General features: G+C 31.6%; 1 protein-coding gene across 2 annotated transcripts; it reads right to left on the bottom strand.

The window, feature by feature from the left end:
* Window positions 1-9,256: 9,256 nt before the first annotated feature.
* LOC127132175 (uncharacterized) lies at window positions 9,257-11,042 on the bottom strand. Of its 2 annotated transcripts, XM_051061067.1 has the most exons (5): window positions 10,618-11,042; window positions 10,276-10,476; window positions 9,993-10,193; window positions 9,526-9,732; window positions 9,257-9,431 (listed from the first exon to the last, which is right to left on the bottom strand). In XM_051061067.1, exons 2-5 carry the CDS (start codon window positions 10,279-10,281, stop codon window positions 9,375-9,377), a joined length of 471 nt encoding a protein of 156 aa, XP_050917024.1. In that variant the 5' UTR covers window positions 10,282-10,476; window positions 10,618-11,042; the 3' UTR covers window positions 9,257-9,374. The 2 variants fall into 2 exon arrangements, with proteins under 2 accessions (XP_050917024.1, XP_050917022.1); XM_051061065.1 differs by having other exon boundaries at window positions 10,276-11,042.
* Between the last annotated feature and the right edge of the window lie 1,198 nt (window positions 11,043-12,240).

The raw sequence follows: 12,240 nt of genomic DNA, 5'->3' as shown, positions 1-12,240 counted from the left end.
GGGTTTGGGTTTGGGTTTGGGTTTTCCCCGATTATAAAGAATGGGGACGGGTCGGGTAATGGGGACACTAGTACCCACCCCGAACCCGAACCCGAACCCGCCCCGTTTATTTTATTATGTACACTATTATTTATTTTTGATGATTTAGAATATTAAATAAGTGGCCAATGTTTTAATATTTTGATTTGTATTAATTATTTAATATATTTAAATGTATGTACGGAATTTTTTTAGATTGTTTTATTTTATTATTTATAATATAGTTTAATTTTTTTAAAAGTAAATATTTATATAAAAAAATTGATTTTACTAAATGGATGGTGGCGGGGCGGGGATACCCGAACCCAACCCGAACCCGTTTGGGACGGGTTTGGGTTTTAATTCTCCATCCCCGTTTGGGTTTGGGGCGGGGAACGGGGATTGTTTTGGGATTCGGGTTTGGGTTTGGGGGAGGTAAAAACCGTCCCCGACCCGCCCCGTTGCCATCCCTACAAGAGACCCAACATCGTTATGCACCCAACACATCACCCTACCATAGCCGCTTTAGCCAAAACATTCAACGATCATTTAACATCAACCGTCTCTCCTCCTACCATAGCCAAGAAGCCCAAACATCTCAAAACCAAAACCTTCAACGACCATATGTCTACCAAACACCACAACAAGCATTTCAACCTTTCCTCGACGCAACATTCATACCAATGTCTCCCTTCAATCATCTCGGTCGCCCTCCAACAACTCAAACACAACCCAACTACTCTGACATGGGTCATGAACTCAGCTATGGCGGTACCCCTTCGATGCATACACAAGACTACGCTGATTTATCTAACTATCTAAGGCAATCTCCTGCAATTGATGGTGATGTTCCTGGGCCCTCAGATACTCAAACACCTAGGGTGAATCATCAACGTGGGTTAGGGTCACGAGTTCGGGTAGCTAGGGGATGTGGGACCGGAGGTCGGTTAGGTGATCCTGGTCATCGACATTAGTCTTTTTTGTGTAAACGGATATTAATATTAATATGAATTGGTCCGATTTCGACTTTATCTATCATGTACAATGTTAGTAAAAAAATTATAAAACACACACAGGTGCCAGAACAATTGGCGCCTTCTTTAAATCTTAACACATATGCGTCAATTGGATTGACAATACAAGGAGCACTAGCCAATCCAATTGGCGCCTCCTCTCTAAGTTTAAGAGCAGGCGCCAATTCATTTGGCGCCTCCTCTTCGAAGTGGGGTAGAATGGATTTTTTTTAAAACAAGGTTATTTTGGATTATTTTTTTTGAAAAACAAAGGTATTTGGGTAAAAAATTCCAAGATCTAATCTTAAAGTACATATTTTAATTTTTATTTACAATTTTAAATATCAAATTAAAATATCTATAATTTGATCTTAATCAAACGACTATAATTGAAGGTACCTTTTAAGGATTTGTGATCTAAGTCATCTATTGGCCCATGTATTTTAATTTTTTTTGTTTTTTTTAATTTAATAATTTAAAATGGTTTTTAAATTACCAGAATATTAAATATTTTAATAATAAAATAATTTTTTTAATTCAACATTTTTTAACAATTTTTTAGAATTATTATATTAACTATTTAATTTAATTATAATAATTATTTAATTTAATAAATTTTTTAATCATATATAACATCCATCGGCAGATGGTGTCTTTGGCAATATACCAATGTTCAATGAAAGTCTATTGATTTGTGTGGTGATTTTCTATAAATAGTATATTAGAATAAACATTATTCATCTCAAATAACATATATCATATCTAACCATGTTTGGATGAGCTATTGTGTTTTATGAGCATGAGAAGAAAAAGAGTGTTTGTCTAGATTTGCATTGGAATTTTAGAACACTTATTACAACCATCAACACGAGTTTTCGACAATTAGGTGATCGACGTAGAAAGGAAAGGAAAGTATAATATTATTATTCATATATAACTCCGACGGATGATAGCCCATGGTATATACCGATATCATTTGCATCATATTAAAGATGATTTTGATGTCTATCACATGTTTGAAATCCATAGAAGAGAAGTAAATTGAGGTGTTAAAGATCCACTCCACTTGGTATTTATTGTTGTTGATTAGTTTATTAAGATGCATGTTAGAATCAACTTTGTAACCAAAAGTTTTAATAAATATTTTTCTTAGTCTTTGGCCAAAGATATTACATATGATAATTAAGAACTTGACTAAAAATTGAATTAAAAAAACAAATATAATCATCTAGGCGAACTTGCGACATTTGGGCATTTTCTAACGCATATGACCAATTTTATGGTAAATCCCACAATTTCACGGTGAATCACAAGTTTATTATTGTAAAATTCTACTATTAAGTTACCGACATCCAAAATTTTCAGATTTTCTTTATTCATTATGATTAATAATTGGCATGATCATATTTTTATTTCCTTCAATGTTGCAAAGATTTTGATTATTCTCATTGTTTTTTTGATAAATCATATTTTGTCAGAGTCCTCAATAGAATATTAATGTATGATTATATTATTCGGTTGTTTAAAGTTTTATACTTTTGCTCACAACTTTGTAATGTTTTTTTTTCTTTTCGGTTTGAGATTATCACTGAATTTACGACATTGATTTATTTCTAATCTCTTTTTAACTTGCAAAAGTGGTGGATTTAAATTTGTGCGAGCTCATCAATCAATTTAATACTTTACAGTTTTGAAATAAAAATTATGATCTCATTTGTACCCGTACTATTTTCTATAATTGGTACATGAATAATAATTTATTTTATTTTAAGTGGGTGAATAAATTGATGGTAATAATATATTATTGATTTATGGAGGTATATAATTCATGTGTATTTATTAACACAAGTCTTACTATATGCTATTTTATAAAATTGTATGAACCTTAATATCTGAATTTTATTTTTGATACATATTAAGAATTTGAACTTGGGGATTTATTCTATTCTTCCTGTATGTTACATATGTCATGGCTATTTCTTAAATGGTTAATTCTATATATAGTGATCCTACGTTTTTTTACATCATTATTATTGATGTGAGATTATTAAATTTAATTTAATTTCATACAATCCTTGAATTGAATGATGAATCAGTATGTTCCTTTCTAATCCATAGATTGGATTTATTATACAAATTTTCTAAGGTATTTTTGAGTATTCCCTTCTAATCTATGAGTGCTGATTTTTTAAATTTATAACTAAAATTTTATATTTTGATATAAGGATTTATTTTTTATTTTTAAATTGTTGAGATAATATTATACAAGTTCTTGTGATATTTCAAAAGTCATTAATTGTTGAGATAATGTTATATAAATTCTTGTGATACTTCAAAAATCATTAAAGATTTATTGACTCTATTTACAAAGGTGAAAGTCAAATTTTCTTCAAAGTTAGCCTTAATTTGATTATTTTAGAATCTCATATGACTTGTTATATAATTGCATATAAGGAAGAATTTCTTAAAATATTATCACTTACTTTTAAAAATTAAAATTGTAAAATTATATGTAAATTAAATGTTATTATTTTCCAGAATATTTTAAAATTGAATTTCTCTATTTATTTTTATAAATTGATTTTTTATTATATATACTCAAATAAATAAATAAAAATATAGTCTTACGAGTATATTTGAAATCTGAGTTTTATTCTCAATAATTAAATAATAACTCTTAGTGTGTGTAACTATAATCTCATATGTTATTATAAAAAAAAATTATTTAAAATTTAATTTAATCAATCTTGCATGATTGTAACTCACCTATTGTGGGTATAATTATATAAATTAAGTTTAGTAAAATAATTATATATATTTTAATTATAATAATTTTATATTTATAATAGTTATATCGTATCGATGTCTTATTATTAATATAAATTATTATTGTTCAATGTAATTGTAATTTATTATTATGTAAATTATGGTTGGAGTATCCTACGGTATTATAATTTTCTGTGACATAATATTTGTACATTGTGTCCATAATTATCTAATCGTTTCAAATTATTCAAAGTAACATATGTGCCCACGGAACAAAACTCTCGAGCAAATCTTCAGAGCTTGTTAGCAGCAAGAAATTCGGTTATAATAACCAAACAGTAATACAAGAAACTTTAGTTGGCCTCAGTATTGAAATAGAGGAAATCAACGCCATCAAGGTCATCCAACACCCTGGTTGGATGGCACCCATAATACATTATCTAACTACATACGAGACACCTTCAGGCAGGGGGAGGCAAAGAAGATCCGAAAACTAGAACCAAAATATATACCGGTGTCCGGAATTTTTTATAAAATGGGAAAATCCCCCCTTTGCTAAGATGCATGGGAGGACAAGACCGCCTTGGTCCTTGCATAAGTCCACCAAAGAGGGCGATCTTTCTCCCAAGAGCTTTTAAAGGTAGGGTACTAATGGACAGTCCTGATGAAAGATAGCACAAAGTTTGTTAGAAAGTGTGACAAGTTCAACAACAATTCCAATCTATATCACACATTAGTTGAGACTCTACACTCATTAACATCGACATGGCTATTTTTTTCCATTGAAGTGAGGACATCCTAGAGCATTTCTCTTTGGATTCAAGGAAAGTGAAGTTCCTAAGCTTCGGGATGAAGTATTTCATATGGTGGATAAAGGCGGATTCCGTATCCAGAATCACGACAAAGAGAATTTGGAGTTTCTATTTATAGCGAATTATATGTAGGTTTTGCCTATCCATAATTATCATATCAAATAATAGTACACAATTTGTTAGTTTTCATGTGGTAGATATTTTCCATCACTTAGGGTAGGGGTGTAAGCAGATCAGAAAAAATCATTTAAACCAACAATCCAAATCAAATCGAAAACAAATTGATTATTTTTGGTTCGGTTCAAAAACCGAATCAAACCAATAAAAATCGAAGTGGTTTGGTTTGGTTCTCGGTTTTAGTTTTTAGGAACCGCCAAACCGATGAACCAAACCAATGACTATAAATACCTACTTAATATTTTATTTTACCCATTATTAAGCCTAAATATTGTATTGGTTCAACACTTATCCATCTTTATTTACACTTCCTTTCTTTGAACAAAATATGTAGCAAAAACCAAACTTCAAACATAAAAAATAGAAACCATAAGCCATAAAAACTTGCTCTCCTAACACGCGTTGAATGAGGAGACCTAGAGAAGTAAGCGAAATGGATGTCTGAGATTCAGACTCAACCAGGGGACCATGGTGCGCTTGGACTCATAGGATAAGTCAAAGTAAACTATTCTGAAGACTTTGGGGAATGCCACGTGTGACAGATCAAGGGGGACGCGGAGGGAGTATATAAGCGTGTTTCCTTCATAATTATTTCATTTCTCCAATTCCTTTCTCTCTCTTCCTCTCTTTGCTCTCTTCTCTCTCTCTCTACTCTCTTTAGAAACCCCTAACTCCGACCACCCTGTAATGCCGCGATTTCCAGATCTCCGGCTAAAGTTCAATTGGGATCTTCAATCGATGTTCATCTGTGTGATGAACACCTTGCCATAACCTTCAATCATATGAACCCTAACCCCAGCTTGATGAACCCTAACCCCCAACTTCAAGAACCATAACCCTCTTCAACGTACCCAAATGAACCCTAACCTCACAGTCAAGAACCCTAACCCTGAAGAAGATGAATCTTCATTTTCTTACTTCAACCCAAATCTAAACCTAATCCAGATCCAACTTAAACCTACCTAGAATCAACCCAAACCTTCACCAAATCACAGATCCTGATCCCATCCACCTCGATCAAACATCAAAACACACAAATCAAATGGCACAACATAAAACCCTAAATCCCTTAACCCCAATCATCAAACCCAAAATAACAATTATAACATCATAAACAAACAATAACATAGATTAAGAGATTCAACCAACCTACAGAGAAAAGGCGTTCTTCAGTCTCAAAGGTAAAAACTTTGATTTCTAATTATCTTATGCTTTTATCTGGTTTGTCTTTTCTTATGTTCCTAACTTCTTTTTCTTCTCTTTCTGTGTGAGGTCCTAGACTCGTGAAGATGGTTTAGCTCGAAGGAATTAGGGTTTCGATATGAAACCCTAATTACTACTTAATTGGAGCTTTGATGAAAGGCTGGGAATTACAAAGGTAATAGTGCTTAGGGTTCTCAATTTTTTCCGTCCTTATTATGTTTCTAGATTTAGGTACTTATAGGATTAGAATTAGGTTTTGATTTTAATTCTGATTGATGTGTTTTAGAAAATTATGTATTAGATTGTTGTGATCAGGGAAACATGCAATCTGATTGTTATCGATCTGATTTAGAGACTTTAAATTTTTGGATTCTGATCATATACCTAGTCTAGATTGTATCGTGTAATGTACTTGTGCATGAAAATAGAAAGTTCTGATTGAAATTATGCTTTGATTCACCATGTTTTCTCTCTGCGCGTGATTTAGGATTTCCCAAAATTGAATTGGGGATTGGGGGATGAACCCGGGTCATAGACTTGACCCGGTGAGGTGGTGGATTTGGGTCAATATTAACCCAATTAACTTAGACTTGGGTGGTCCACTTGACCCAACCGAATTGGGTTTGGGCTTGCTCGGTCAGCCCCTTGGCCAACCCTTAATAAATTAACAACAAAACTTAATAATTAATCTAATTAACCAATCCTAATTAATTTGATTAACCTTAATTGAGAATGAATTAATTAACCAAAGCCTAATGCAATTAGTAAAATCTAATTAATCTAAACTAATCAAGAATCACACTACTAGTGGATTAAAAAACTAAGTCTTAGAAGTTTTAATGATTACTGACTAACAACTAGTTATGCTAAACTAAAACCTCGACTTAAATAAGCAATTGGCCAAGACGGATCAGAGACTTAAAAAGTCAAAATGGTCCCCCTTTGACTTTTTAGTTCATTGGGGTTGATCAAATGCCTTACATGGACTCTGGACATGTCAGTGACCTAGATCTTAGGTTAGAAGAAATATGATCAAAATTTGGGGTACGACAAGTAGTATATGACACCTAAGTTAGAGAAGGCTGTTTGGTAAAATTTGCGGGGCTAGGAGAAAATCCAGCCCTAAAATCTTGAGGAACAATCCATTATTCCAGCCAAAATCAATATAGTGATGGGATGTAAATGATCCTGCCAAGTAGGATCAACTTAGTGCATGAATGGTATCAGGCAGGCGCCCAGTCATGATTCAGGTTGCAATCTAAAAAGGGTTGAATTAGATTTTGAGATTTTTTCACGTATTTTAGAGATGTTCTTATGTTCATATTTTTCTGGAAATATTTCTATGAACTTATGAACTAAAATGTAGAATTCAAATGTTGGCAAATAAAGAACACAATTATGTATAATAGTTCCCCTTTCAATTAAGGGTACATTTAGTCTTCTCACACTATGTGAGAAATTTTTACTATTGTTAAATCTTTGTACAAGCCTCGCACCAAGACTTATCATACAATCTTCTAACAACAACAAAGAAGCGCACCACTTCCTTGATTTTACAAAAACACTAACAACTATAGTGGACTTTGAATCAAACAAATTCAAAGGAACTTTCTTCAATAGTCACCTAACACTGTGATGATTATCACATAAACAAGAATACACACCACTTTCAATTTACAAATAAATGTCACCACACACTTGGTAATCAATACAAATTATGAATACAAGTTTAAATAATCTTTCCAACTTGCCTTGAATTCCAAGATGTAATAATTTTGATACTCTTCCACTTGAATACAATTAAAAAAAAAGTTATGACATATGCGTTCAATATGTTTAAGAAACTTTTATATGATGTTTGAAATTTATGCATAAAAGATTTCTTTAAAAAAATTATGAACACATGGAAACAATAGGTGAATTGTTTGAAAAATAAGATGGGAAGAGATAATTTAAAATCTAAATTTTTCTTCTTTTAAATACTTTGCAAGAAGACTCTTGAATGAGTGACAATGCTTGGAAAATGTTCATGATCAATAACAATGGTTTGAAAAAGGTTTCATGAACATTTGGAATGAAAAGCTATTAAACTAGTTCATATTTTTCCAAAAAATCATAGGTGTAACGAATTAGACAATGATACAAATCGATTACACTGTGTCCAACGTTCAAAAAATTGAAATAGAACTAAAATATCATTTTTATGAAAATTGCGACGATTCAGATTGTGGCGATTTAAAAACACCATAGTTTACATAAAATCAGCTTTTTCAATATTTGCTTGATGTAACCGATTGCTTAAATATACTAACCGATTACACAACTTATATATTTTAAATTTTCCTTTTGAAGATTCATATTTTGAATGAGCGTGCAATAAGAATGACTGAGAAATCTTCAGAGAAGTTGAGATGAAATTTTTTGAGCATCTAAAGATTGTATAAACATATAAATTGTCATTAAAGTACTTTGACCAATCTTGACAATTGAAATAAAAAGAATGAACATATCATCTTCACAATCCATCATTAGTAGAATGTGGCATTACATACAATCCATCATTAGTAGTATGTGGCATTACATGTGTGATACACTAGGTCACGGGAGGGAAACCACTCCTCCAAAGAAGGAGGATACCGCTTCTCCAAGATCCTATGCATTCTCCGGGATATGAGAGAAAGGATTGATTATTGGATTGGGCCCGATCTAGGGCAACTTCCATATATATATATATATATATATATATATATATATATATATATATATATATATATATATATATATATATATATATATATATATATATATATAAACCAACCTATGAGGTGATGAGGAAATACTTTCTCACTTGAAAAAAATCTTAATATACACAAATTTCATAAAAAAAAGTGTCTTCATAAATTATCACATGAGCATATTCTCCTTTTCTCATGATTATACTGTTAGCAAGTACAATATCCAACTATCGCATACGATTACAAGTAGAGTTTGTAAGGAATGTGAATAAAAGTGTTTTTTCCTAATTCATTGGAGAACTAGAGAAAATGACGATGGTGATGACCCATATGCCTAAAATAAACTCCGTTTGTATGTAATAATTAGATGGTTAAGATGTATGCCACCCACTTGTTAATAAGTTTGAAGATTAAATTGGCCTTTAAAAATTCAAAAGATTAAAATAAACTTCAGCTACAGTATTAAACCTTTAAATATATAATCCAACCAAATTCATGTCATGCAATGAAATAGTAGTAATTAAAGTTAAGATAGCATTAAACAATAACGAGTATATTAATAATTCATTCATCCGCATCATACAAAAAAAAAAAAAAAGCCAAAAAGATATAAAACTTGTTTGACGTATGTCGGCAACGTAATTAATTGGTCATGAAACACAGGCAGTGGGCACGAGACACTTGGAAATGAAACCCAACATTTTCTTCTGCACAAACAATAATAATTCACAAGTCAACATAATGAATCAAATCACGGATAACACATTTTCACAACATTTAATACTGTAATAAAATACGAACCCGCTTGGTTGTGCGAACAAGTTGAGGAGAAATTTTGTAGAGATCTTCATCTACTGGTTTTGGAAGTCTCGTTGGTAAAGGAGCCTTACGAACGACGTCGTTTACATGTAATGTCTTCTTCTTGTTGTTCATTGCCTTCCTTGGATATTCCGTTACATCGTACACTTTCCCCTGTTTTCTCATTCTAGTTTCTCTGTTCCTCGTCTCCTACACATAATAATAAACATCACACACTCTTTCTACATTACTTATCTTGTTCTTATCTGAACCAAACAAAAATGTACTAAAAACATGTGTTATTCAGAAATCATGTCCTTTCTCAAACATCACATTAATAACAATGGCTCCTCATCACTCGTGACTAAATAATTCTTACTATAAAAGTTACAAATTTCTCCATAATCATATCTTTGACTAATGATGATTATTATGTAACCACAAAAATTAATAAAACAAAAAGAGGTTACCTTTTGAACTGGTTTCTTAAAATCAACAGCGTAGAGGTCGTGTTCATCTCCACGCAGGTATGGATCAGTTTCACCAGATGAAGAACTGTAACGAATCAAACCAGCTTGTCTCGCATTCTCAAAATACCGAGTTATTGGAAACTCGTTCTCCAAATCCCAGTTTCCAAAAGCTGGTATTTGTCCACTTCTCTTACAATATTCCTATCAATAACAAACAACAATAAGTTACCCATCCATCATTACACAACAACTTTAACAAAAAGAATGGGAAAAGTAAGCTTACATCCATTTTTTGGTTTCTTAAATCAAAACAAAAGTGATCGTTTTCTAGTGTGTTTGTTGTGCTTGTGCCTTATAACAAGAATGAATGGGGATAAAACTTTTAAAGGGGAAAAAGTACTCCAAGTAACGATGATGATGTGGTTCCCAAAAAACCTCAGACGGGGTTATTAATTCTCTGAACAGAATTTATAGAAAAACGAATCTGAGCAAAAGTGAAAAGAATGGGTTAGAGGTTTTTTACTTAGGTAGACAAAGAAAGTAAGAAAGGGTTGCATTAAAATTGAACAGAGAAGCAGAGAAAACAGAAACAGGTATTGATAAGATTGAACAACAAAAACAGCACCTAACAAGAATACTGTGGTAGCATTGATTTTGTTCCTTTTACTACTAAAATTCTATAGAGACATTTGGTGTATAATACACAAATACTAGTGCTAACTAGTAAGAAAAGTGGTTGAATTGTTATTTAGGTGTAAGGAAGATTGAAGAAATTGAATGAAGAATGAGTGTGGCTGAGAAGTTGTTGAAGAGTATGTATCTATGAAAAGACTAAGAATGAATTTGAATGGTATGAAGCTGTCACTGTTTGACTATGTTGCATTCCACTTTTCCACTTATGAAGGAATGGCCCCTACCTCTATGCATCTATAGCTCCATTCCATTGTGTAGAATTTTGGTAATAAAGTTGCAAAACTTTTTCAATGGGAAAGAAAACTTTATTTTATTATATATTTATAGATCTGTTTCAATGAAAACAAAGCTTTATACTTGTGGATCTGTTTCAATGGGAAAGAAAACTTTAATGTATTATATATTTATAGATCAGTGTTTTTTCGAGCAATTTAGATCTTACGCTTTTGTTTTACTTTTACCCATATGCCATATCCACACATGGCAATGTACGTTTTGCTTCTCAGTTGAAACTAGTAAAATATAATGTGATATGGTAGGGATGTAAATTGATCATATTTAATTTTTCTGCTGTAAAATTAAATTAAAGATTAAAGACATTCACATTATTTGGAAGATTTCTAAAATATATATATATATATATATATATATATATATATATATATATATATATATATATATATATATATATATATATATATATATATATATATATATATATATAATGTCAATAAATAATAATTATTGCTCCGATTTTGTTATTAATATAATTTATGTTAATTGCTGAATATATGTTTGGTCGTCTCTAATTGTATAGAAATTATAGGAATTAGAATATTTGTATCTTTAATATTGTTTATGAATGTTGTACTATATATGGAGAGTATCATATCAATGAATAAGATACCAAATAGAAATTTTCACATGCTATCAGCAGGTTATCGATCATACCTGTTTTTTTCTTCGTTGATAATATATTCTCTTCGATAATATTGTTGTGTCGTTTTTTTGGGTTTGACACTTGTTTTGTTTTGGGTGACTTGTTTTAATCCCCTTCTTTGCACTCTTTTTTTTTCGTTGTTGTTTCTTGCTTTCGGTTTGGTTTCATGACTTTTGAAAAAGAAAGAGAGAACTTTTATGTTCGATTTACTTGGAAAAAATTATCCTTCATGGGCATTTCAATTTGAAAAGTATGTGAAAAGGAAAGGAATGTTTGGTCATCTCAATGGGGTTTCGAAGGCTCCAACCGAGAAGGTTGCGTTAGATACATGGGGAACAAATGACGCACAAATTATTTCTTGAATCCTTGCCTCCATTGAGCCTTACATGGTCAATAGTTTGTGTTCCTTCTCCACTACTAAAGTCATATGGGATCACCTGAAGGTTATATACAATCAGAATAATATAGCAAAACGCTTTCAACTTGAACTAGATATTGCAAATTATCGACGAGGCACTCTGTCCATTCAAGATTAATACTCTGGTTTTCTAAATTTATGGATTGAACACTCTGAGGTCTTACATGTTGGTGTTCCTAAAACATCCATTGCAGGTG

This window comes from Lathyrus oleraceus, chromosome 3 (assembly GCF_024323335.1).
Source record: "Lathyrus oleraceus cultivar Zhongwan6 chromosome 3, CAAS_Psat_ZW6_1.0, whole genome shotgun sequence".
In the NCBI taxonomy this organism is placed as follows: domain Eukaryota; kingdom Viridiplantae; phylum Streptophyta; class Magnoliopsida; order Fabales; family Fabaceae; genus Lathyrus; species Lathyrus oleraceus.
This window is presented reverse-complemented; position numbering and strand designations above follow the sequence as displayed.

Excerpts from the sequence above, each read along its gene's own strand:
- LOC127132175 (XM_051061065.1), bottom strand. Across the intron at positions 9,733-9,992 it reads TTAAGAAACCAGTTCAAAAG|GAGACGAGGAACAGAGAAAC; the intron begins GTAACCTCTTTT and ends TATTATGTGTAG. Across the intron at positions 9,432-9,525 it reads TTGTTCGCACAACCAAGCGG|AAGAAAATGTTGGGTTTCAT; the intron begins GTTCGTATTTTA and ends TTGTTTGTGCAG.